This window comes from Oncorhynchus mykiss, chromosome 8 (genome assembly GCF_057628025.1).
Source record: "Oncorhynchus mykiss isolate SJ-2025 chromosome 8, ASM5762802v1, whole genome shotgun sequence".
Classification (NCBI taxonomy): domain Eukaryota; kingdom Metazoa; phylum Chordata; class Actinopteri; order Salmoniformes; family Salmonidae; genus Oncorhynchus; species Oncorhynchus mykiss.
The window spans coordinates 39,466,096-39,492,500 of record NC_143029.1 but is presented as its reverse complement, the minus strand read 5'-3'; the positions used below and the strand labels follow the sequence as shown (position 1 = coordinate 39,492,500).

The 26,405-nt window shown below is 41.9% G+C and overlaps 1 protein-coding gene across 1 annotated transcript in view; it reads right to left on the bottom strand.

The window, feature by feature from the left end:
- adgb (androglobin) overlaps positions 1 to 26,405 on the bottom strand; it is a 118,349-nt gene that overhangs the window by 59,319 nt on the left and 32,625 nt on the right. Inside the window, exons 8-18 of the mRNA XM_036985453.2 lie at positions 25,360 to 25,541; positions 24,972 to 25,070; positions 21,346 to 21,440; positions 20,650 to 20,824; positions 20,272 to 20,356; positions 19,132 to 19,282; positions 10,303 to 10,345; positions 7,338 to 7,494; positions 7,160 to 7,223; positions 5,343 to 5,456; positions 1,636 to 1,744 (exon numbers count right to left, since the gene is read on the bottom strand). Coding sequence (XP_036841348.2) covers positions 1,636 to 1,744; positions 5,343 to 5,456; positions 7,160 to 7,223; positions 7,338 to 7,494; positions 10,303 to 10,345; positions 19,132 to 19,282; positions 20,272 to 20,356; positions 20,650 to 20,824; positions 21,346 to 21,440; positions 24,972 to 25,070; positions 25,360 to 25,541 — 1,274 coding nt within the window. The remainder of the gene's footprint in view (positions 1 to 1,635; positions 1,745 to 5,342; positions 5,457 to 7,159; positions 7,224 to 7,337; positions 7,495 to 10,302; positions 10,346 to 19,131; positions 19,283 to 20,271; positions 20,357 to 20,649; positions 20,825 to 21,345; positions 21,441 to 24,971; positions 25,071 to 25,359; positions 25,542 to 26,405) is intronic.

The following is a 26,405-nucleotide window of genomic DNA, read 5'->3' as shown; positions in this document are numbered from 1 at the left end:
GAGCATCATGAAGAACAAGGAACACACCAGGCAGGTCCGAGATACTGTTGTGAAGAAGTTTAAAGCCGGATTTGGATACAAAAAGATTTCCCAAGCTTTAAACATCCCAAGGAGCACTGTGCAAGCGATAATATTGAAATGGAAGGAGTATCAGACCACTGCAAATCTACCAAGACCTGGCCGTCCCTCTAAACTTTCAGCTCATACAAGGAGAAGACTGATCAGAGATGCAGCCAAGAGGCCCATGATCACTCTGGATGAACTGCAGAGATCTACAGCTGAGGTGGGAGACTCTGTCCATAGGACAACAATCAGTCGTATATTGCACAAATCTGGCCTTTATGGAAGAGTGGCAAGAAGAAAGCCATTTCTTAAAGATATCCATAAAAAGTGTCGTTTAAAGTTTGCCACAAGCCACCTGGGAGACACACCAAACATGTGGAAGAAGGTGCTCTGGTCAGATGAAACCAAAATTGAACTTTTTGGCAACAATGCAAAACGTTATGTTTGGCGTAAAAGCAACACAGCTGAACACACCATCCCCACTGTCAAACATGGTGGTGGCAGCATCATGGTTTGGGCCTGCTTTTCTTCAGCAGGGACAGGGAAGATGGTTAAAATTAATGGGAAGATGGATGGAGCCAAATACAGGACCATTCTGGAAGAAAACCTGATGGAGTCTGCAAAAGACCTGAGACTGGGACGGAGATTTGTCTTCCAACAAGACAAAACATGATCCAAAACATAAAGCAAAATCTACAATGGAATGGTTCAAAAATAAACATATCCAGGTGTTAGAATGGCCAAGTCAAAGTCCAGACCTGAATCCAATCGAGAATCTGTGGAAAGAACTGAAAACTGCTGTTCACAAATGCTCTCCATCCAACCTCACTGAGCTCGAGCTGTTTTGCAAGGAGGAATGGGAAAAAATTTCAGTCTCTCGATGTGCAAAACTGATAGAGACATACCCCAAGCAACTTACAGCTGTAATCGCAGCAAAAGGTGGCGCTACAAAGTATTAACTTAAGGGGGCTGAATAATTTTGCACGCCCAATTTTTCAGTTTTTGATTTGTTAAAAAAGTTTGAAATATCCAATAAATGTTGTCCCACTTCATGATTGTGTCCCACTTGTTGTTGATTCTTCACAAAAAAATACAGTTTTATATCTTTATGTTTGAAGCCTGAAATGTGGCAAAAGGTCACAAAGTTCAAGGGGGCCGAATACTTTCGCAAGGCACTGTATATCTATATATATATACACACACACACACATATACATATATATATATATATATATATATATATATATATATATATATATATAGTGTACTCTTTCTGTTGTTAGGATGTTTGTAATTGAGTGGATTGTAATTGAGTGGATGAGTATGAGGGTGTGTAGATGGGTGCGGTGTTCATTGTATTATGAAACGTGCACACCATGTGCGTGTTTGTAAGTGGTTTGTCTGTGCATGATGTTTGAGTGAGATATAAACATGTGTCTGTGGTATGCGCATGGTGTGTGCATGTCCCAGTGTGTGTGTGTATGCTGCATACCTGTGTGTGCGCGCATGAGCATATGGTGAGTGTGTGTGTACGCCCATGCATGTGGGTGTTTTTGTATGTTATGCCCTTACTCTCATCGGCTGTCTCTCCCCAGTGTACCAAAGCAGAGAAGCTGATGAGGATGTGGGAAGGCTGCAAGCTGTCCACCAACAGGTAGTGAGAGCCCTTCTCATCTGGAGACTGGAGAAACACACAGACAGCACCAAGCTACACTCATCAGTATGGAGGGGAGGAGAAGGAAAAGAGGGGGGAGAGAGAGAAGGGGATATATATATATATATATATATATATATATATATATATATATATATATATATATATATATATATATATATATATACACACACTGCTCCAAAAAAAAAAGGGAACACTTAAACAACACAATTTGCCAGGGAACACCAAGTTTGGCAAATTCGCCACTGGCGCTCTGTGCTCTTCACAGATGAGAGCAGGTTCACACTGAGCACATGTGACAGATCTGACAGTCTGGAGACGCCGTGGAGAACGTTCGGCTGCCTGCAACATCCTCCAGCATGACGGTTTGGCGGTGGGTCAGTCATGGTGTGGGGTGGCATTTCTTTAGGGGGCCGCCCAGCCCTCCATGTGCTCGCCAGAGATAGCCTGACTGCCATTAGGTACCGACATGCTGGTGTGGTTGGCCCTGGGTTCCTCCTAATGCAAGACAATGCTAGACCTCATGTGGCTGGAGTGTGTCAGCAGTTCCTGCAAGAGGAAGGCATTGATGCTAGGGACTGGCCCGCCCGTTCCCCAGACCTGAATCCAATTGAGCACATCTGGGACATCATGTCTCACTCCATCCACCAACGCTACGTTGCACCACAGACTCCAGGAGTTGGCGGATGCTTTAGTCCAGGTCTGGGAGGAGATCCCTCAGGAGACCATCCGCCACCTCATCAGGAGCATGCCCAGGCGTTGTAGGGAGGTCATACAGGCACATGGAGGCCACACACACTACTGAGCCTCATTTTGACTTGTTTTAAGGACATTACATCAAAGTTGGATCAGCCTGTAGTGTGGTTTTCCACTTTAATTTTGAGTGTGACTCCAAGTCCAGACTTCCATGGGTTGATAAATTTGATTTCCATTGATCATTTTTGTGTGATTTTGTTGTAAGGACATTCAACTATGTAAAGAAAAAAGTATTTATTAAGAATATTTCATTCATTCAGATCTAGGATGTGTTATTTTAGTGTTCCCTTTATTTTTTTGAGCAGTGTATATATATATATATATATATATATATATATATATATAAAAAAATGAGAGAGAGAGAGAGAGAGAGAGAGAGAGAGAGAGAGAGAGGGAGGGAGAGAGAGAGAGAGAAAGCATGCAAGGCGGCAACATAAGGAATAAGAAAGGAGATGGGAGTATGAAAGGACAGAGAGCCACAGAGCTAAAGACAGAGAAAAAGACAGATAAAGAGCGAGCGATACAGACGTGCCTGGGATGAAAGGAGTCAAACGCTCCTTCTCAATCCCACATGCACACACACACAAGCCACCAGAGAGGGTGGCTGCAGTCCTAACACTGTGGGCTGATAGAAATCTCAGGTGCAGTGCAGTGCGCTGGACAGTAGAGTCCATCAGTAGAGAAAGTGTACCTGTGGAAGCACAACAGCAGAGGGCGCTGTGAGGTGTGGCTGTGCGACAGGGAAGGCAGATTGGGCAGGCGGGAGTGTGTCAAAGCATGCATGTATAGTGGAAGGAGAGATAGCTCCGTACAATTTAAAGAAGCTTTGAGTTTGACAAACACAGTACACATGCCAATGATAGAGGTAGAAATAAGATATTACTGGATACAGGATGCAGCATGGTATTTTTGCCCCCTGTATTTAGTATTTAGCGCGGCAGACACAGTGAAGTTAAAGGGGCATGGATGGTTATTGTGCCTGAATAGAATGGATGTTACAGTAAGGTGTAGCTGTACAGGCTTGTATTGTACCCTAATATGTGCAGCAGCAGAGGAGCCTGGGTGGCGTACAGGTGTAGCTGTACAGGTGTAGCTGTACAGGCGTACAGGTTTGTATTGTATTTGTTTGTATTGTATTGTACCTGAATATGTGCAGCAGCAGAGGAGCCTGGGTGGCATACAGGTGTAGCTGTACAGGCTTGTAATTGTACCTGAATAAATGCAGCAGCAGAGGAGCCTGGGTGGCGTACAGGTGTAGCTGTACAGGTTTGTATTGTGCCTGAATACAGTGCCTTGCGAAAGTATTCGGCCCCCTTGAACTTTGCGACCTTTTGCCACATTTCAGGCTTCAAACATAAAGATATAAAACTGTATTTTTTTGTGAAGAATCAACAACAAGTGGGACACAATCATGAAGTGGAACGACATTTATTTGATATTTCAAACTTTTTTAACAAATCAAAAACTGAAAAATTGGGCGTGCAAAATTATTCAGCCCCCTTAAGTTAATACTTTGTAGCGCCACCTTTTGCTGCGATTCCAGCTGTAAGTCGCTTGGGGTATGTCTCTATCAGTTTTGCACATCGAGAGACTGAAATTTTTTCCCATTCCTCCTTGCAAAACAGCTCGAGCTCAGTGAGGTTGGATGGAGAGCATTTGTGAACAGCAGTTTTCAGTTCTTTCCACAGATTCTCGATTGGATTCAGGTCTGGACTTTGACTTGGACATTCTAACACCTGGATATGTTTATTGTTGAACCATTCCATTGTAGATTTTGCTTTATGTTTTGGATCATTGTCTTGTTGGAAGACAAATCTCCGTCCCAGTCTCAGGTCTTTTGCAGACTCCATCAGGTTTTCTTCCAGAATGGTCCTGTATTTGGCTCCACCCATCTTCCCATCAATTTTAACCATCTTCCCTGTCCCTGCTGAAGAAAAGCAGGCCCAAACCATGATGCTGCCACCACCATGTTTGACAGTGGGGATGGTGTGTTCAGGGTGATGAGCTGTGTTGCTTTTACGCCAAAAAGTTCAATTTTGGTTAAGGTCTTGGTAGATTTGCAGTGGTCTGATACTCCTTCAATTTCAATATTATCGCTTGCACAGTGCTCCTTGGGATGTTTAAAGCTTGGGAAATATTTTTGTATCCAAATCCGGCTTTAAACTTCTTCACAACAGTATCTCGGACCTGCCTGGTGTGTTCCTTGTTCTTCATGATGCTCTCTGCGCTTTTAACGGACCTCTGAGACTATCACAGTGCAGGTGCATTTATACGGAGACTTGATTACACACAGGTGGATTGTATTTATCATCATTAGTCATTTAGGTCAACATTGGATCATTCAGAGATCCTCACTGAACTTCTGGAGAGAGTTTGCTGCACTGAAAGTAAAGGGGCTGAATAATTTTGCACGGCCAATTTTTCAGTTTTTGATTTGTTAAAAAAGTTTGAAATATCCAATAAATGTCGTTCCACTTCATGATTGTGTCCCACTTGTTGTTGATTCTTCACAAAAAAATACAGTTTTATATCTTTATGTTTGAAGCCTGAAATGTGGCAAAAGGTCGCAAAGTTCAAGGGGGCCGAATACTTTCGCAAGGCACTGTATGTGCAGCAGCAGAGGAGCCTGGGTGGCATACACAGGTGTAGCTGTACAGGTGTAGCTGTACAGGCTTGTATTGTACCTGAATATGTGCAGCAGCAGAGGAGCCTGGGTGGCATACAGGTGTAGCTGTACAGGTGTAGCTGTACAGGCTTGTATTGTACCTGAATATGTGCAGCAGCAGAGGAGCCTGGGTGGCATACAGGTGTAGCTGTACAGGTGTAGCTGTACAGGCTTGTATTGTACCTGAATATGTGCAGCAGCAGAGGAGCCTGGGTGGCGTACAGGTGTAGCAGCAGAGTGGGTGGAGCCTACAGGGCAGTTCAGAGCCACGGATGACACTTTGGAGGAGATGGTGCTCTGATGACAAAATCAGGGAGGTCATTCCATTTCTCAACACTATCACACCGTTTTCACTCCATGTATTGTATGGATGCCCTTAAATCTCTTATCAATAAAAATCTGTGTTTGAGCTAAATAATTTTGGGCATTTTTTGCATTGGGTGTGTCTCAATCAACTGAGCCCGCCGATGTCAGCCATTAGCCTTTGGGATGGCTGGGAGCAGCGGTAGAGTGTTTTTTGTGAGACGAGAGAGGATCTTCAGAATGCTTTCGCTCAGGAAAACAAAAGTCTGTAAACTTTGAACGGTTTGAGCTGCGAACTATTACGATCCCATTCTGAAAAGCTTAGTCTGTCACGAACATGTACTGTTTTATGACGTTCAGAAGCCGCATGGGAAGCAAAGACGCCACCGTCCCAACACCCTACAAAATGACTGTGCAGTAAAAATGACTGGAAGTGAATGTTATTTTTTCTACATAGAACATAATACACATTTATAGATTTTTTCCGTCAAACCATAATTCTTTCTGAATCATCTTTTTTGCCATGTAGTTCTGTGTTATTCAATCTGTTTCTATGGGCTCATAGCAGTTAGGGCAAATTCAATGTTTCATAAAATAATGTTTCCACTTGTTATGTTGTATAAAATAATTGACATTAAAAACTTTATTTTGATTCATTTATTCATACGATTTCATCCTTCCACAAGATGTCCCGACACAAATCTAGGGTTTCTAGAGACGTGACCCAGTTGTTCAGTCTTTTTTGTTCTGTATCTATGGACGCGAGCGACCCAGTAGTTCGTCCTAAATGTGCAACATGTGTACTATACTGGCCGTCAACGTTCTCATCTCTTGCTTGCTAGTTAACCAGCTACAGCTAATTTACAGTCACATCAAAAAGTGCAGCCAGAATAACAACAGTAACAGCATTTGCATTTGTTTAAGCTGTTTTCTAGTGACATTTATTTGGAAACATCCAGAACAATGAGCTAATGAGGCGCGATTTCACCTGGCATAGAAAATGTGCTCACTCGTCAGAACACTGTTGTTCAGAGGAACTAGCCAACAACACGGCTACAGTAACACATTCACTTCAAACTGGAAGGCTGGAAAGAGTGTTTCATTTAAATATATATATTTTTACTTTAAAAAAATATATATATCCATAAAAATAATGTCAGCTGATTCATGATTTCATGATTCATGACTAGTTGAGAAACACTGCCTGCCTGCCTCGTCCCAACACGTTCAGTACTATGGGATAGCAGGAGATCGAATTTCAATATTGAAACAATGTTGCAAATGTCAGAGAGACAGACAGCAAGGTTTATACAAATCTCCGCTGTTGAAAACTAAATGTTAGTCTAAAAGAAATGTGAGATAATGTCTAGATGCTTTTTGTAGTGAAGGTCAAGTTTATAAATTGCCTGGTTGGGCTGATGAGACAGTGGATTGCGCAGTCAGATGGAACAGAGTAAATAGGCATTTTAACGCCATAGATTTAGCCGGTGGCAACTTGTGGAATAGACACTGGCTGGAATGCGGTTTTAACCAATCAGCATTCAGGAATAGACCCACCTGTTGTATAAATATTTTGTATACCTACAGGGGTCCTAAAATACAAAATCTATTTTATTAATATCCTAAAACAATTCCATATGTTAGGATAGTTGATATCATTGAAAAAAAGCTTAGACCTTACTTAGGAATACATTTACCTTGAAATGGGATTTCTGGAAATGGTTTGGATACGTGTTTGGCTTGTGGAAAACCACAAGTGTCCTGAAAAAACAAACCAGTATTTTGAATCAACCCCTTGGACTGTAAGACAAAGAGCAGTGGTCTTCAGAGCCATAGAAATACAGTACCACATAGCTATAAACCAATGGGTCTTACTGGAAGCACTTGGAGAAGTCATCCAGGTCTACCCAGGACTCCTGTAACATCGGCTTCTCAGAAACGAACAAATCCTGAGACTTCAGCAGCGCCGGGCTGGGCTCCTTAGCCTGTTTGGACCGCTCTGTGGCTGGGGCAGTCTCACACAGCTCCTGATCTGCAGAGAGGACAGGTCACAAAGTGACTATTGCTGAAATGTTAGAGAGCATCACAAACTGACACAGATCATGATGAGAAAGCTTTGTGTAAAAGCTATAGAATTGATTGGTGAGCTGCTTTTGATCTATATTATTGTGAGCTAGAAAGTATATGAGAGTTATTCATGAACTGTACAGTAGATCAAACATACAGTTGAATTCGGAAGTTTACATACACTTAGGTTCGAGTCATTAAAAACTTGTTTTTCAACCACCCCACAAATTTCTTGTTAACAAACTATAGTTTTGGCAAGTCGGTTAGGACATCTACTTTGTGCATGACACAAATAGGCTAATTGACATCATTTGAGTCAATTGGAGGTGTACCTATGGATGTATTTCAAGGCCTACCTTCAAACTCAGTGCCTCTTTGCTTGACATCATGGGAAAATCAAAAGAAATCAGCAAAGACCACAGAAAAAAAATTGGAGACCTCCACAAGACTGGTTCATCCTTGGGAGCAATTTCCAAATGCCTGAAGGTACCACGTTCATCTGTACAAACAACAGTACGCAAGTATAAACACCATGAGACCACGCAGCCGTCATACCACTCAGAAAGGAGACTGTCTCATCTCTGTCTCCTAGAGATGAACGTACTTTTGTGTAAAAAGTGCAAATCAATCCCAGAACAACAGCAAAGGACCTTGTGAAGATGCTGGAGTAAACAGGTACACAAGTATCTATATCCACAGGAAAATGAGTCCTATATCGACATAACCTGAAAGGCCGTTCAGCAAGGAAGAAGTCACTGCTCCAAAACCGCCATAAAAAATCCAGACTACAGTTTGCAACTGCACATGGGACAAAGATTGTAGTTTTGAGAAATGTCCTCTGGTCTGATGAAACAAAAATAGAACTGTTTGGCCATAATAACCATCGTTATGTTTGGAGGAAAAAGGGGGAGGCTTGCAAGCCGAAGAACACCATCCCAAACATGAAGCACGGGGGTGACAGCATCATGTTGTGGCGGTGCTTTGCTGCAGGAAAGACTAGTGCACTTCACAAAATAGATGACATCTTGAGGAAGAAAATTATGTGGATATATTGAAGCAACATCTCAAGACATCAGTCAGAAAGTTAAAGCTTGGTCACAAATGGGTCTTCCAAATGGACAATGACCTGAGCATACTTCCAAAGCTGTGGCAAAATGGCTTAAGGACAACAAAGTCAAGGTATTGGAGTGGCCATCACAAAGCCCTGACCTTAATCCTAGAGACAATTTGTGGACAGAAATTAAAAGGCGTGTGAGAGCAAGGAGGCCTACAAACCTGACTCAGTTACACCGGCTCTGTCAGGAGGAATGGGCCAAAATTCACCCGACATATTGTGGGAAGCTTGTGGAAGGATACCCGAAGCCTTTGACCCAAGTTAAACAATTTAAAGGCAATGCTACCAAATACTAATTGAGTATATGTAAACTTCTGACCTACTGGGAATGTGATGAAATAAATAAAAGATTAACTAAATCATTCTCTACTATTATTCTGACATTTCACATTCTTAAAATAAAGTGGTGATCCCAACTAACCTAAGACAGGGAATTTTTACTAGGATTAAATGTCAGGAATTATGAAAAACTGAGTTTAAATGTATTTGGCTAAGGTGTGTGTAAACTTCCGACTTCAACTGTAATCAAAGCAAATGCGAGCTATTCATGAACTGTACAGTAGATCAAACAATCAAAGTGCATGAGAGCTATTCATGAACTGTACAGTATATCAAACATAATCAAAGTACATGCAAGCTATTCATAAACTGTACAGTAGATCCAACATAATCAAAGTGCATGAGAGCTATTCATGAACTGAACAGTAGATCAAACAATCAAAGTGCATGAGAGCTATTCATGAACTGTACAGTAGATCAAACAATCAAAGTGCATGAGAGCTAATCATGAACTGAACAGTAGATCAAACAAAGTGCATGATAACTAATCATGAACTGTACAGTACATCAAACATAATCAATGCCTATAGCAACATTTGAAGCCTTTACAAATTAAACCCCAAAACTAAGGAAATTAATAAGTATCAGCTGGATTTTTTTATGACACATTTTATGGCTTAGAGATAAAGTGTTGCTATTAAATATAAATAGCAGTGTTTTTCTAGTGACTCATAGGGGAATTGGTCTGTGCTGATCTACAGTAGGCCATGTGGCATCTGGGGCCCATACATTAACATATATTCAGGAGACTCAGATCAACACTGCTCACTCCCACATAATGCTTCCATGTAAACATACATATCAGTGATCATATTTCAGTGAAGTTCCACTCAAAGAGAAGATGATCCCTGTGGTGCTACATAGGGATATAGGCAAAGCGCCGTACTGAGCAATGGTCATCCTGTTACTCCAATGGCAGGTGTTACCAAGCAACGAAAAGAGGGGAAGAGGGAGGCTGGATAATTGGACGGTTGTGATAAAGCATAACTCCAGAAGCATCCTCAAAGAGTCTCAGCCAAGGAGGGAGGGTAGTGAAGGGGGGAAGATGATGGGAGGGGGGGGGGGGGGGGGGGGAGACACACGGCTCCTAAACACATCTGTACATCACACTAATAGTGACATACCGCAGCTTTACAAACCACCATCAAATAAATGGATGCACTTCTTACAGTACCATTAATGAAATATAGGTTGGTTTTCACAATATGTTATTGTCACTTTCAGTGAAAGCAATGAATCCGATTCAGTGTATAGCATTGTAGTATTATGTGATGTATGTACTGTGTGGTGTGGTTGGGTAGAAATTGAGATAGCCTTTACCAGTGGTTGTATTGTCATCCTTCTTCTTGTCATCTGCTATAACCTAAAGGGATAGAGAGATGGGGGGAGAAAGAACCAGTTAAACATTGGGGTAGAGTAAGAGGCAAGGAGAGAGAGAGAGAGAGAGAGAGAGAGAGAGAGAGAGAGAGAGAGAGAGAGAAACAGAGAGAAGCAGAAAGGCATGTCACAGTTGAGCAGCAGAGGGTCTATATAGTAGATGCCTGTAGTAATCCTCCTATCCCAACTGAACTGCAGAGAGAGAGAGAGAGCGCGTGAGAGAGAGAGCGTGAGAGCCAGAGAGCTATCTGGCACGGGAACACCAGGCAGACATACTTTAATGTGACAAGGCAAGGGGACTCCTTCCTCCCCAGCTAGATGAACACTGCATGTGGACTGTAATCATGTTACTTAGCTTGTTAACAGATGTAGAGGGCAGAGGCATTGTGTTGTGTACCAGAGCATGTTTCTCAGTTCCAGGGATTATGAAACTGTTCCAGGGATTATGAAAACACTTACATGTCGTGTTCCTCTCAACAAGCTAATTAAGACATACTGTAGAGGGGCTGAATCGGAAATGGCACCCTATTCACTACATAGAGCACTACTTTTGACCAGGGCCGATAGGGCACTGGATGATTCTACAGAAGTGGTGCAAATTGAAAGTCCCACCCCAAAAAAGCTATTTAAAAAAACAGTTAAGTCTCCAAACTAAGGATATTTATTTACATCATGATACATTCTAATTCAAAGGCAATAACAAATCATTTGTTAAATTAAATATTGTACTAAGTCATTGTTTATACACCTATTTCTATTGAGAGGTGCCTGTCCCAAACATGTTTGAAAATAAAGCAAATCATTATTTATTTATTTTTTTACAATTATTTCAATAGAACATTGTGAGTTGTTCTATTATTACCTTGGAAGATATTGATCTCACTACTGAAACAGATACATTAAAATACTGTAGAATTAATGTGATTTAAGCCACACCCCTGCACATATCACCAGGTGATGGGATTGCACACTTCTCCAGCATGGCCACATGGTGAGTTACCCGTCTGCTTACATTTTGGAGAAAATTTGTGAGAAAGTCGGTAAATCTTCATGTATTTTTTGTATTTTTTAGAAGTGTCTCTACCAAACATCTAATATTTCAATAAATATGTGAAGTACGATTTTGGGACTAAAATATGTGTTTGCTGTCCAAATGAATGATAACCAGCCATATGTTAGCTATGGGGATACTTTAAAGTCCAAAATAAGACAAGATTGTCCAAACGGAAACGGTCATAACCGAAACAGTTGACACCATAGAGACTGTACTGTACTCAAGTTTACTCTACTTGAAGAAAGGGCCCATGGACTCTTGATCTTGAGACCACTCAAGACCACATTAATTCAGTCTTTAGCTTGTCATGTTCTCAACTCACTGGGTCTTGGTCTGGATCTTGGGACCAATGTCCTAGTATAAAGCTTGGTCTGGGCTCCTGGATACTACCTTAGTCTTTGGTTTACAAACCATAGGCAACCCAATTTGAAGGAGACTATGCTCTCTAATCATTGTACTGATCCCTCCCAACCCACAGGAATCCCCACCAAGGTTCGCTACTTTTATTAAATGGTGGAAGCTTTCAATGACAATGTCTATCCTAAAACAAGTTATATGCATCAAGGCTGGCACTTGACACCAAAACGCCTGTTATTTTGCCAAAATACAGAAAGGTAAAGTGATTATTTAAACATCTAACAACACAATGAGTAAGATGCATAAGTAATTCAATCAATTAACACATTTCAGATTCATATAATCAACATTGAGCATTTTACAGTTCTGAAAAATCAGGATTGTTTTCTTAATATTTTGTTAATTTGGTATGCAAATACAAGTTTAATCAAATGGATCAGTACTGTGCATGAACCTCCCTTTACTGTGACTTGTTCACAATGTTTCAGTTGTGAAACATTTAGTAGGGTGGGTAAGGAATTCAGGTAAATATTTCAAGTATGCAAAACAAAGTTTAATAACGGTTGCCAACATATTTCGGCTTCGCCTCGGGCCTAAGAACAGCCCTTAGTCGGGAGTTATCACACGACAATCCCTTGGTTTTCCTGACCACAGGGTCCATACCAGTGACTATATGCTAGTAGTGGTCAGCGAGGTTATTACAGTAAACTGAAACTAAAACTATTCATGAAAAAATGATTTAGTAAACTGAAATAGTTTGTTTCTCAATTTTTTTTATTTCAGTTTACTAAATTGTTTTTCCATTAATAGTTTTAGTTTCTCAAAATAATTGCATCTTTGACTCCAAAACAACGTTTACATAGGTATTACATGTATCATCTAACCACATCACGATATAGCAGTCTGGTGCCGACTGCACAGTCAATGACGTGACATGCAACCATTGCTTGAAACATAATACAAATAATAATAAAAGTTTCCGCCATGTTGGAGTCAACAGAAGCCACATTATAAATATATAAATATTCCCTTACCTTTGATGATCTTCATCAGAATGCACTCCCAGGAATCCTAGTTCCACAATACATGCTTGATTTTTTCGATAATGGCCATTATTTATGTCCAAGTAGCTACATTTGTTAGCGCGTTAGGTACAGATATCCAAACGCTCGTGCAGGTCCCGCATAACTTCTGACAAAAATTTCAAAAAGTTATATTACAGGTCGAAGAAACATTTCAAACTAAGTATAGAATCAATCTTTAGGGTGTTATCATAAATCTTCAATAAAGTTCCAACAGGAGAATTCCTTTTTGTCTAGAGAAGCAATGGAACGCAGGTCGATATCATGTGGAATGCGCGTGACCAGGAAATGGCTCTCTGCCAGTAACCTGACTCATTCAGCTCTTATTCAGGCCCACAACACAGTAGAAGCCTCATTCAAGTTTCTAAAGACGGTTGACATCTCGTGGAAGCCCTAGGAAGTGCAACTTCATCCATATCCCACTGTGAATTAAATAGGGCCTGGGTTTAAAAACGACCAACCTCAGATTTCTCACTTCCTGTTTGGATTTCTTCTCAAGTTTTTGCCTGCCATATGAGTTCTGTTATACTCACAGACATCATTCAAACAGTTTTAGAAACGTCAGAGTGTTTTCTATCCAATAGTAATAATAATATGCATATATTAGCAACTGAGACTGAGGAGCAGGCCGTTTACTCTGGGCACCTTTCATCCAAGCTACTCAATACTGCCCCTGCAGCCATAAGCTGCGAGTCTGAAAGGAGAGTTTACAGTCTAACCAGACACATAGGTATTTGTAGTTGTCCACATATTTTAAGTCAGAACCGTCCAGAGTAGTGATGCTGGATGGGCGGGCAGGTGTGGGCAGCGATCAGTTGAAGAGGTTGCATTTCGTCTTGCTTGCACTTAAGAGCAGTTGGAGACCACGGAAGGAGTGTTGTATGGCATTGAAGCTCGTCTGGAGGTTTGTTAACACAGTGTCCAAAGAAGGGCCAGAAGTATACAGAATGGTGTCGTCTGCGTAGAGGTGGATCACAGAATCACCAGCAGCAAGAGCGACATCATTGATGTGTACAGAGAAAATAATCGGCCCGATAATTGAACCCTGTGGCACCCCCATAGAGACTGCCAGAGTTCCGGACAACAGGCCCTCCAATTTGACACACTGAACTCTATCTGAGAAGTAGTTGGTGAACCAGGCGAGGCAGTCATTTGAGGAACCAAGGCTGTTGAGTCTGGCGATAAAAATATGGTGATTGACGGAGTCGAAAGCCTTGGCCAGGTCGATGAAGACGGCTGCACAGTATTGTCTTTTATCGATGGTGGTTATGATATCGTTTAGGACCTTGAGTGTGGCTGAGGTGCACCAGCTTGGAAACCAGCTCGGAAACCAGCTCGGAAACAAGATTGCATAGCGGAAAAGGTATGGTGGGATTCGAAATGGTCGGTGATCTGTTTGTTAACTTGGCTTTCAAAGACTTTAGAAATGCAGGGTAGGATAGATATAGGTCTCTAACAGTTTGGGTCTAGAGTGTCACACCTTTTGAAGAGGGGGATGACCGCGGCAGCTTTCCAATCTTTAGGGATCTCAGACGATGCGAAAGAGAGGTTGAACAGGCCAGCAATAGGGGTTGCAAAAATTGCGGCGGATCATTTTAGAAAGAGGGTCCAGATTGTCTAGCCCAGCTATTTGTAGGGGTCCAGATTTTTTAATCGGTGGTGACAGTGTTTCCTAGCCGCAGTGCAGTGGGCAGCTGCTCTTATTCTCCATGGAAATTACAGTGTCCCAGAACTGTTTGGAGTTTGTGCTACAGGATGCAAATTTCTGTTTGAGAAAGCTAGCCTTTGCTTTCCCAACTGCCTGTGTTGATTGGTTCCTAACTTCCCTGAAAAGTTGCAGGGGCTATTCCATGCTAATACAGTACGCCACAGGATGTTTTGTGCTGGTCAAGAGCAGTCAGGTCTGGAGTGAACCAAGGGCTATGTCTGTTTTTAGTTCATTTTTTTTTTGAATAGGGCATGCTTATTTAAGATGGTGTGGAAAGCACTTTTAAAGAATAACCAGGCATCCTCTACTGACGGAATGAGGTCAATACTCTTCCAGGATACCCGGGTCAGGTCGATTAGAAAGGCCTGCCTGCTGAAGTGTTTTAGGGAGCGTTTGACAGTGATGAGGGGTGGTCGTTTGACGGCGGACCCATTACGGATGCAGACAATGAGGCAGTGATCGCTGAGATCCTGGTTGAAAAAGCAGAGGTGTATTTATAGGGCAGGTTGGTCAGGATGATATCTATGAGGGTGCCTGTGTTTATGGATTTAGGGTTGTACCTGATAATTTATGTGAGATTGAGGGCATCTAGTTTAGATTTCAGGATGGCCGGTTTAGGTCACCTAACAGTACAAATTCTGAAGATAAATGGGGGGCAATTAATTTACAGCTGAGGGCTGAGGGGGGTTTATAACAAGCGGCAACAGTGAGAGACATATCTGGAAAGGTGAAGTTTTAAAAGTAGAAGCTCAAACTATTTGGGCACAGACCTGGATAGCATGACAGAACTCTGCAGGCTAACTCCACCCCCGTTGGCAGTTCGATCTTGGTGGAAAATGTTGTAGTTGGGGATGGAAATTTCTGAATTTTTGGTGGTCTTCCTAATCCAGGATTCAGACAAATCATGTCTAATCAATATAATTTACCACAGCTGGACTCCAATCAAGTTGTAGAAACATCTCAAGGATGATCAATGGAAACAGGATGTACCCAAATTCAATTTCGAGTCTCATAGAAAAGGGTCTGAATACTTATTTTTATGAATTTTTGCAAATGTATAAAACACATGTGTTTCACTTTGTCATGATGGGGTACTGTGTGTAGATTGCTGAGGATTTGTTTTATTTAATCCATTTTAGAACAACATCTGTAAAGTAACAAAATGTGATAAAATTGAATGATTCTGAATACTTTCTGAAGGCACTGTTACAGTGCCTTGCGAAATAATTCGGCCCCCTTGAACTTTGCGACCTTTTGCCACATTTCAGGCTTCAAACATAAAGATATAAAACTTCATTTTTTTGTGAAGAATCAACAACAAGTGGGACACAATCATGAAGTGGACGACATTTATTGGATATTTCAAACTTTTTTAACAAATCAAAAACTGAAAAATTGGCCGTGCAAAATTATTCAGCCCCTTTACTTTCAGTGCAGCAAACTCTCTCCAGAAGTTCAGTGAGGATCTCTGAATGATCCAATGTTGACCTAAATGACTAATGATGATAAATACAATCCACCTGTGTGTAATCAAGTCTCCGTATAAATGCACCTGCACTGTGATAGTCTCAGAGGTCCGTTAAAAGCGCAGAGAGCATCATGAAGAACAAGGAACACACCAGGCAGGTCCGAGATACTGTTGTGAAGAAGTTTAAAGCCGGATTTGGATACAAAAATATTTCCCAAGCTTTAAACATCCCAAGGAGCACTGTGCAAGCGATAATATTGAAATTGAAGGAGTATCAGACCACTGCAAATCTACCAAGACCTGGCCGTCCCTCCAAACTTTCAGCTCATACAAGGAGAAGACTGATCAGAGATGCAGCCAAGAGGCCCATGATCACTCTGGATGAACTGCAGAGATCTACAGCTGAGGTGGGAGACTCTCTCCATAGGACAACAATCAGTCGTATATTGCACAAATCTGGCCTTTATGGAAGAGTGGCAAGAAGAAATCCATTTCTTAAAGATATCCATAAAAAGTGTTGTTTAAAGTTTGCCACAAGCCACCTGGGAGACACACCAAACATGTGGAAGAAGGTGCTCTGGTCAGATGAAACCAAAATTGAACTTTTTGGCAACAATGCAAAACGTTATGTTTGGCGTAAAAGCAACACAGCTGAACACACCATCCCCACTGTCAAACATGGTGGTGGCAGCATCATGGTTTGGGCCTGCTTTTCTTCAGCAGGGACAGGGAAGATGGTTAAAATTGATGGGAAGATGGGTGGAGCCAAATACAGGACCATTCTGGAAGAAAACCTGATGGAGTCTGCAAAAGACCTGAGACTGGGACGGAGATTTGTCTTCCAACAAGACAATGATCCAAAACATAAAGCAAAATCTACAATGGAATGGTTCAACAATAAACATATCCAGGTGTTAGAATGTCCAAGTCAAAGTCCAGACCTGAATCCAATCGAGAATCTGTGGAAAGAACTGAAAACTGCTGTTCACAAATGCTCTCCATCCAACCTCACTGAGCTCGAGCTGTTTTGCAAGGAGGAATGGGAAAAAAATTCAGTCTCTCGATGTGCAAAACTGATAGAGACATACCCCAAGCGACTTACAGCTGGAATCGCAGCAAAAGGTGGCGCTACAAAGTATTAACTTAAGGGGGCTGAATAATTTTGCACGCCCAATTTTTCAGTTTTTGATTTGTTAAAAAAGTTTGAAATATCAAATAAATGTCGTTCCACTTCATGATTGTGTCCCATTTGTTGTTGATTCTTCACAAAAAAATACAGTTTTATATCTTTATGTTTGAAGCCTGAAATGTGGCAAAAGGTCGCAAAGTTCAAGGGGGCCGAATACTTTCGCAAGGCACTGTATCTCACTGAGTCTACCTTTAAACCTAACCTAATCTATGACCGGACCGTCACCTTATGCATTACTGCTCCACAGTGGCAAAAACTGACATCCCCAAAAAGCACAAACTATGAAACACATAAATGCCTCCCAGCCTCCCATGCATATGCTACTTCCTGCCCCTAACACTAAAATTCTAATTGAAACTAAATATAATACGAAATAACGTTTATTCTTTAGTAAATAAAAAACAGTCAATCAGATCTGAAAAATAACTGAAACTAAACTTTAAAAAATAAAAATAGAAACGAAATGACATTAACCTTGGTACCGTGAACAGAAACAACTACAGTATATTCTTTCCCTCCAGCTGCAGGCCTACAGTTGGCATGGTACAGTTCTCCCCAAAGAATGTAAGAGTGGCACTGCGCCACTATGTAATAAATACAACAATTTTATAATTTAAGGCCAGGGTATTTTTTTGCTCTAGATTTCAGAGAACCCTGCACGGGTACGGTCTTTCAATCACATCCTTCATGGGGCCGACTCCAATCCAACCGTGAAGTGACTTTAATTGTCAGCAGCAAGTGTCAGCCAGAGTTGGCCTGTTGTCTTAAGACACACTTTTCAACCTTTATTAAGCTACTTCCTACCCTAAGTGTCGGCAATGAAAGACATGGAAAATTCAAGACAACATTAGCTGAACTGTGTGAAATGTAGAAGTTCATTGTAGTAGTTTATTCATGAATTGCTCGTAGCTCAATGGGGTCAGTGACATGGACGAAACTGCAGCATTATGGGGCCTGTTGCATTCTGGGATATGGGGACATGTAGTAAAGCTGAAGCTGTGTCACTGTAGTGGGCTTAGGTGGTGAACCACATTCTTAGCATTCCTGGGGTAAAAACAGCTCTTTGATAGGAAAGTCTACTTCAGCTCTCCTTTAAAATAGCTGAGAGTGCCCAGTAGTCCAGAGCATTATGGAGATCATCTTATTAGGGAGATCATGTTATTGTCACCTTTGGGAGACACAAAGGTTCACTTCAGCCTGTTGGACTAAGGATAGGCTGGGTGGTTTATTATAGAAATACACCCTCACAATACATATGGCCCTGAGCACACAGACGCACACACACACACGCACCAAATGACCCTGCCGAAACAGTGCTAACCCCTCTATAACTGGCTATCGTTATGCAAGAGGGCGATTTATTATTAATGCATTTTTTGTGGTGGCAGCAGGCAGCAGCTAGGAGTGAAGTGTAATGAACCCCCTAGGAGACATAGACACTGATGGCTTACCATCTAATTGAGCTGCATTTTTATCGCCAGAACATACGACCTCTCCCTTTATATGACTTTCTCTCTATCTGTTTTTTCCGTCTTTAGTACAGATCTCCCCCTGGTCACCGGTCGCCTGGGAGACAGCAGAAGTGACATTGGGACAGGGGCGCGTGAGTATTGCGTTGTCGCTGAAACTGAAGTTGCCCTGATGAACCCTAAACAGACTAGCAGAATGAGAGGGAGGGAGGGAGGGAGGGAGAAAGGACAGAGGGAGAGACTAGAGCAGAGAGAGATCTATGACCCACTAAAGGCTTAATGTTTTTGGTCAGTGTATGAGTTTGTGTTTACTAACAGCAAGAGATCAAGCAGGAAGTCTAGTACTGTACACATCTCTGATGGTGTTAGGGGGAAAATATATGTTCTAGACCCCCTCTCATGGACCAGCTCAGGTGTGGCTCAGTGGCTGTGGTGTCCATTCTACCTCAGCTGTGTCCACTTCGTACAGTGAGTTGATGCTGTGTTGTGCAGTACTGGGCTCCGGGGCCCCACGGCTCTCGCTCTCCTCTGTCTCGGCGAAGGACGCCAGCGTGGAGCTGCATGCACGCTTCCTGTGACTGCTCTGATGGGCCTCCCTTGGAACACACGTCATACACATCATATCATGTACAAGCATCATATACACACACATCATTCACATATGGGAACATCACGCATATATCATATCACCTACATGACTCACACACACAGACAGACACAGGTCATATCAAATACACGCATCGTAGATCTATACACATCACGCACCATGGGCAGTATAACACAGTTATTCCCACTGTCAAAACATACAATGACAGACTACATTATATGGTACTGTAACCACAGTGATAGGTCAATGAACCTGTTACAAACCAACACAACATTTAGCATACAGGCGTAGAATCATAATTTGATCACCCTGTTGCAGGATTATTTTAAAAAGTATTATTATTCGTTTTAAAATAAACATATTATTTTAAAACTAAAATGCTTCTAAAGTTAGTAATTTTCACTTCATTATAATCCAAATAATAAATCCAATATCCTGGTTGCGACAAAATTATTTTCATGATGAGGTTAGACAGTCATTCAAAAATCATGTTAAACACTATTATTGGACACAGATTCTATGCCACTTATTATATGACTTATTAAGCACATTTTTACTCCTGAACTTATTTAGGCTTGCCATAACAAAGAGGTTGAATACTTATTGATTCGAGACATTTCAGCTCTTCATTTTTAATACATTTGTAAAAATGTCTAAAAACATAATTCCACTTTGACATTATGGGGTATTGTGTGTAGGCCAGTGACACACAATCTCAAGCTGTAACACAACAACATGTGGAAAAAGTCAAGGGGTGTGAATACTTTTTAAAAGGCACTGTATCTGAGACATACAGATAACTATGTCCAGCAACTGTCTGTGCCTGAGGCATCCCACATTGCTAAAGAGCCGAGCCAAGATGCTCTTACTCTATGGGTTATGCTGCACACACACATGCACACTGGTCTGGTTAGACTCCACTGACTGCTTCAATTTGTCCATTCAGAATGAATCCAATGTGTATGGTAGAGTACATACATCTCAGCAGGCATGGTCAACAGCCTGTAGTTGAGGAAGGGGCTGGATATCTCGATGAACTGCTCTGGTTTCACCACCGCAGGCTCTGTGCAGAGAAACGACGCGTGTTGTGATGTACAACTTTTTATTTTTCTACTGCCGTTTATAGTTTTCTAAGATTAAAATTATTTTCATCTCAGTGTACTGATGTCAAAGGCCCCCCACAACCTCAACTAAATCTCCTTCTTCCCTCTCACCATCCTTTCCTCCTCTCCCAACATGTCCACCCTCAGCCCCATCTCACCCCCTCACCCCACCGTTGCGCAGCACTTCCTCCCCCCCTCCCCTGTGTCACCCCCTTCTCCTCCATCCTAACCAAATTTCACCCCTCCCTCTCACCCCGGGGCTCGTCTGTAATTGTGGTCTCCTTTCGGGGTCGGATGAGTTTCCAGCGGGGCACGGCGGGTGGTTTAGGGGGCGCCACCAGAGGGCAGGTGCGGGTACGGGTCACCAGGACTGGGTGGCTGTAGAGGCGAGACAGACCGTAGTGCCTCAGCCGCTCCGACGAATCCGCCTGGAACACCACAGGAGATAGAAAGGCTGTAGCTGCTAAGCACTGATACAGGGTCAGATCTTCTTCATGGTCCTAATGGCTAACGTTAGGATTGAGGATGGGTCTGTGGTTTAGGGGGGGGGGGGGGGGGGGTTCAGGGATGAATCTTGGAATTATAATGGTGTATAAATTATGGAAGACGAGTGGTAAGTCTAACGATCCATATTGGGCAGAACATGGCCTCAGAACTGAAGACTCCATTGGCACGTTTCATCTCCTCCGTCCCCCCGCTGGTTCTGAGGCCTGGGCACATTCGTATAGGCTATTACAGGTTGTAAGTTACATGGAAAGAGATCAGTTTCAGTGCACATTTTGTAAATAAGCGTTAAGCTTGTTTCAGATGTAGTCAGTGCCTGGATTTGCTTTAAAGTGTAGAATATTTAAACTGACCTAGGCTAATTTACAATGAGAAATGTACTTATCACCACAGCTGGATAGTTGGTAGTGCTTATGGTATTTCTATGAAGAATGTTGGACCGTACCATCTGTCCCAGTACAGAGGTCTTCTTCTCCAGGAGGTGTAGTGGCTGGTAGCTGGCACACACCACCATCTCTGGAGCAGGAGGGGGTGAAATACCTGACCAGGGCAGGACACACACACACACACACACACACACACACACACACACACACACACACACACACACGAGTGCTCAGGGGCCATGCTTTTCATTAACAGGTCCAATAGAGGGGCATGACACCAACAATGGGAGGGGGGAAAGTGGGAGTGAGAGACAGAGAGTGTGAGAGGGAGCTTGCGAGAGAGCGAGATATATACTGTGTAGAGAGAGAGAGAAATTGTGAAATGGCATGTACAATTAGCTTCATGACATTTCACATTTCATGGGTCAGCTGAGGACATGGCTCCTATAATGAGGCGTCACAGAGAAGAAAATAAAAAGGTTTTAAAAAAAAGTTTAAATAAGTAAAAAGATACTGAGAATCTTGACAGAGATTCTTGAATTCAAAGTCACTTTCACAGAGATTATGGGGCGTTAACCCCGATCGAAGGTCTTGGAGACAGAAGTCATTGTGTGGTGCAGAGAAAGGAGATGCTTTGCTATCTGAGGCACCATTTTTGACCCTTCCACTGACAATCTCACTATGCATCACATGATGAGCGTGTAGGCCAGGAGACATGGAAAATCTATTTGAGTAATTACTGGATGTGTGAGGGAATGATATAGAAGCTGCATTCATGGAGAAGGAATTAGTCGTGCTGAATCTATGCAAGGTTAATAATACAACCGAATCTAAATGAAAATGCAAGGCAAACTTATCTATGATATAAACACAATGTTTAGTGTGTGTGGTGTGTGTCCCTCAGTCACAAAATATTTAGGGATTGGTGCCAAATCACTGCATGTTAATCTCCCACATGTTAGTTATCATTGAGAGAGAGAGGGAATGGGAGAGAGATACATTTTTTAAAGAGGGAGTTTGAAAAAGTGAATGTATGCGTGCGTACACGAGAATTAGAGGTCGACCGATTAATCGGAATGGCCGATTAATTAGGGTCGATTTCAAGTTTTCAGAACAATCGGAAATCTGTATTTTTGGGCGTCGATTTGCCGATTTTTATTTTATGTATTTATTTATTTGTATACCTTTATTTAACTAGGCAAGTCAGTTAAGGACACATTCTTATTTTCCATGACGGCCTAGGAACGGTGGGTTAACTGCCTCGTTCAGGGGCAGAACGACAGATTTTCACCTTGTCAGCTCAGGGGATCCATTCTTGCAACCTTACAGTTAACTAGTCCAATGCAATAACAACCGGCCTCTCTCTCTCGTTGCACTCCACAAGGAGACTGCCTGTTACGCGGATGTTATGCGAAACTTATCTTATAAAAAACAGTCAATCATAATCACTAGTTAACTACACATGGTTGATGATATTACTAGATATTATCTAGCGTGTCCTGCGTTGCATATAATCTGACAGATACTTGCATGCTTGTATGCTCAAAGTATCTGACTGAGTGGTGGTAGGCAGAAGCAGGCGCGTAAACATTCATTCAAACAGCACTTTCGAAGAGCTGCTGGCAAAACGCACGTCGTGCGTCAAGCATTGCGCTGTTTATGATTTCAAGCCTATCAACTCCCGAGATGAGGCTGGTGTAACCGAAGTGAAATGGCTAGCTAGTTAGCGCGCGCTAATAGCGTTTCAAACGTCACTCGCTCTGAGCCTTGCAGTGGTTGTTTCCCTTGCTCTGCATGAGTAACGCTGCTTCGAGGGTGGCTGTTGTCGTTGTGTTCCTGGTTCGAGTCCAGGGAGGAGCGAGGAGAGGGACGGAAGCTATACTGTTACACTGGCAATACTAAAGTGCCTATAAGAACATCCAATAGTCAAAGGTTAATGAAATACAAATGGTATAGAGGGAAAAAGTCCTATAATTCCTATAATAACTACAACCTAAAACTTCTTACCTGGGAGACTCATGTTAAAAGGAACCACCAGCTTTCAAATGTTCTCATGTTCTGAGCAAGGAACTTAAACATTAGCTTTCTTACATAGCACATATTGCACTTTTACCTTCTTCTCCAACACTTTGTTTTTGCATTATTTAAACCAAATTGAAAATGTTTCATTATTTACTGGAGGCTAAATTGATTTTATTAAGGTATTATATTAAGTTAAAATAAGTGTTCATTCAGTATTGTTGTAATTGTCATTATTACAAATAAATAAATAAATACAATCGGCCGATTAATCGGTATCGGCTTTTTTGGTCCTCCAATAAATCGGTATCGGCGTTGAAAAATCATAATCAGTCGACCTCTAGCGAGAATGGATGGGAAAATAAGGGTTCATTTATATATTCATTTTGGCTATCTACAGAGACCTTGTTTGAGTGTGCCACAACGCAGAATAGCTGATAAATTTACGAATGCGCAACACACATTAGAAATTACAGGTGACAGTAAAGGTTGGCAAAAAAGTTAGTCACTAACACTAGCTAATATGAAAACAGCCTAACTAGCTCTGCTAGGGCAAGTAAATTGGTCAGAGTGGGGTGTTCTCTCATTTGTGGCTGGAAGTAGCTAGCAAGCTAGCCAACTTTAGCCAGTTAGTTTGGCGCTTGACTGCCATTGACAAATACAATTTTATTGGACACATATACGTGTTTAGCAGGTGTTATTGCGGGTGTAGCGAAATGCTTGTGAGGTCAGAACGCTCGGATCAACCCTACTCCTCAGCCACGCTACGAGAGCGAAACGATCAGAATTTACGAACGGACAACAACATTTATGAAAGGCCCAGAGCGCACTCTGACAGACTGGAGGCAATTTACGAACGCACCCCAAGACAGACAGAGAAAGAGGGAGTGGGCATGAGCTAAAGAGAACCCGTGCAGGCAGAACAGTTTAAACAAAATCACTCAGTACAGCAGTATTTTCAATACACACAATATTGCTGTTAATCAAATAGCATTCAGCTCAGACACCCATACATACCCCACAAGACATACCAGGAGTCTCTTTACGGTCCCCAAGTCCAAAACATATTTACAGCAACGCACAATTCTATACAGAGCCATGATCACATGGAAATCCAATCTCAATTTACTCAAGCAAACAACAAAATTACCTTTAAAAAACAGATTCAACAACTGTGAGGGTACACAAACAAGCACACTAACACACATTTTTTGTTGTTGTATTGTTTGTATATCATTATATTTTAAATGTGTGTTACTGTCCTTGTCTATCATCTTGCTGGAATAACCAGTTGAGGCCATGTTGGCAAACCAGGTTTTTGGCTAAAATGTCTGGGTAAAGTTCATAATGCCGATGACCTTAACAAGGGCCCCAGGAACAGTGGAAACAAGATAGACCTAAAACATCAAATATTTACCACCATATTTTAAAGTAGGTATGGAGTTCTTTACTGTTTCGTATCCTTCCTTCGACGCCAAACTCACCACTGTTTCTATTTTCATGTCATCTGACCACAGCACCAGTTCAAATCCAAGTGCAAATGCCGTTAAGCATACTTCAGGTGTTTACATTTGTTGGATGACATGAAAATAGAGCTCATCGAAAGAAGGATGTGATAAGCAGAAAAAAAATATCTTTAAAAAAATTTGATCTGTGTGTAACGTACTGTCTGTAGTGGGCTGATTGGTAGTGTTGGGCTGGACAGCAGTGGGCTGAGATGACTTTCTGTCTTTATCCACATCTTTCCCTTTCTTCTTGGCTGAATCTGACAGCAACATAACAAGTCAGTAGGAAAACATAAATACAGGAGTGAGTAAGAAGACGGAAAAGGCAGTGGTATACTTTCTCCCACAGACAGTTCAGTCAATCCGTTGATTAACTCAAACACTCGATTAGATAAAATAGCCCACACACGTGATCCTAATCTAATCAATGATTTAATTGACTCTCTTAATTAAAGCAGTTTAATCAGCGCGTGTGTAAAATGCTACCCGTGTCAGGTTTAGTGGGACAGACAGACAGACAGAGGGAGAGAGAGACAGACAGAGCAGCACCTTTGCTTTTCTCCGGGGTTCTGGTTGCTGTGGGAGACTCGCCCTTGCACTCGTTGAGTCTGGACTCCCTCACTCCGGAGGTTTCCGTGATCAGGGGCTTCTCCTCCGAGCTCTCCTCCACATACTGGAATTTGGGAACGGTGTCCTTCAGGAAGTCCCAAACCTTGCCCAGGTACCGGGACCTGAGAGATTGGACACGTCACACTGTAAAACTATCTACCCAGTTGTTTATCAATGATCCCACATGACTGGATATGTAATAACTTACTAACAACTAACCAAGTGTTAGATTAATAGAATGAGATGTGTTAGTGCTGGGCAAAAAAATAAAACTAGAAGGTTGGTGCTCTAAATAAAGCACTTAACTATTTAAAATGTTATTTGTGTCTGGTATCTGATTTCAGTCCTGTCGATTGGCCACCATGATACATAATATATGTCAAAACAGATGAGTGTTGTTATGAGTGGCGTTCATTTAGCTCCAGGCATGCTCCATATCCGGGGTGCCAGGGTAGCCTAGTGGTTAGAGCGTTGGAATAGTAACCGGAAGGTTGCAAGTTCAAACCCCCGAGCTGACAAGGTCTGTCGTTCTGCCCCATCTGTCGTTCTGCCCCTGAACAGGCAGTTAACCCACTGTTCCTAGATGGCCTAGGAACAGTGGGTTAACTGCCTGTTCAGTGGCAGAACATCATCATTGAAAATAAGAATTTGTTCTTAACTGACTTGCCTAGTGTGTGTGTGTCAAATAAAAAATAACCATTCATTTCAGACTTTATTGAAAGATTTCCTGCCAGTGATTCCAAAACAAGCCTTTCTAAATTAGGATAACTGAACGATCAAATCAAATTTTATTTGACACACGTTTAGCAGATGTTATTGCGGGTGTAGCGAAATGTTTGTAGAGGGTTGTCATTATGCTTATTCTTACGATGACTCATTGACAGCTGCCTGCTCTGGAGTGCCTGTGAAGTTGTGGCTGGAGTTTAAATAGTCATGTTAGCTGCTGGCAGTGTGTGTGTGTGTGTGTGTCAGTGGAGGCTCCTTAG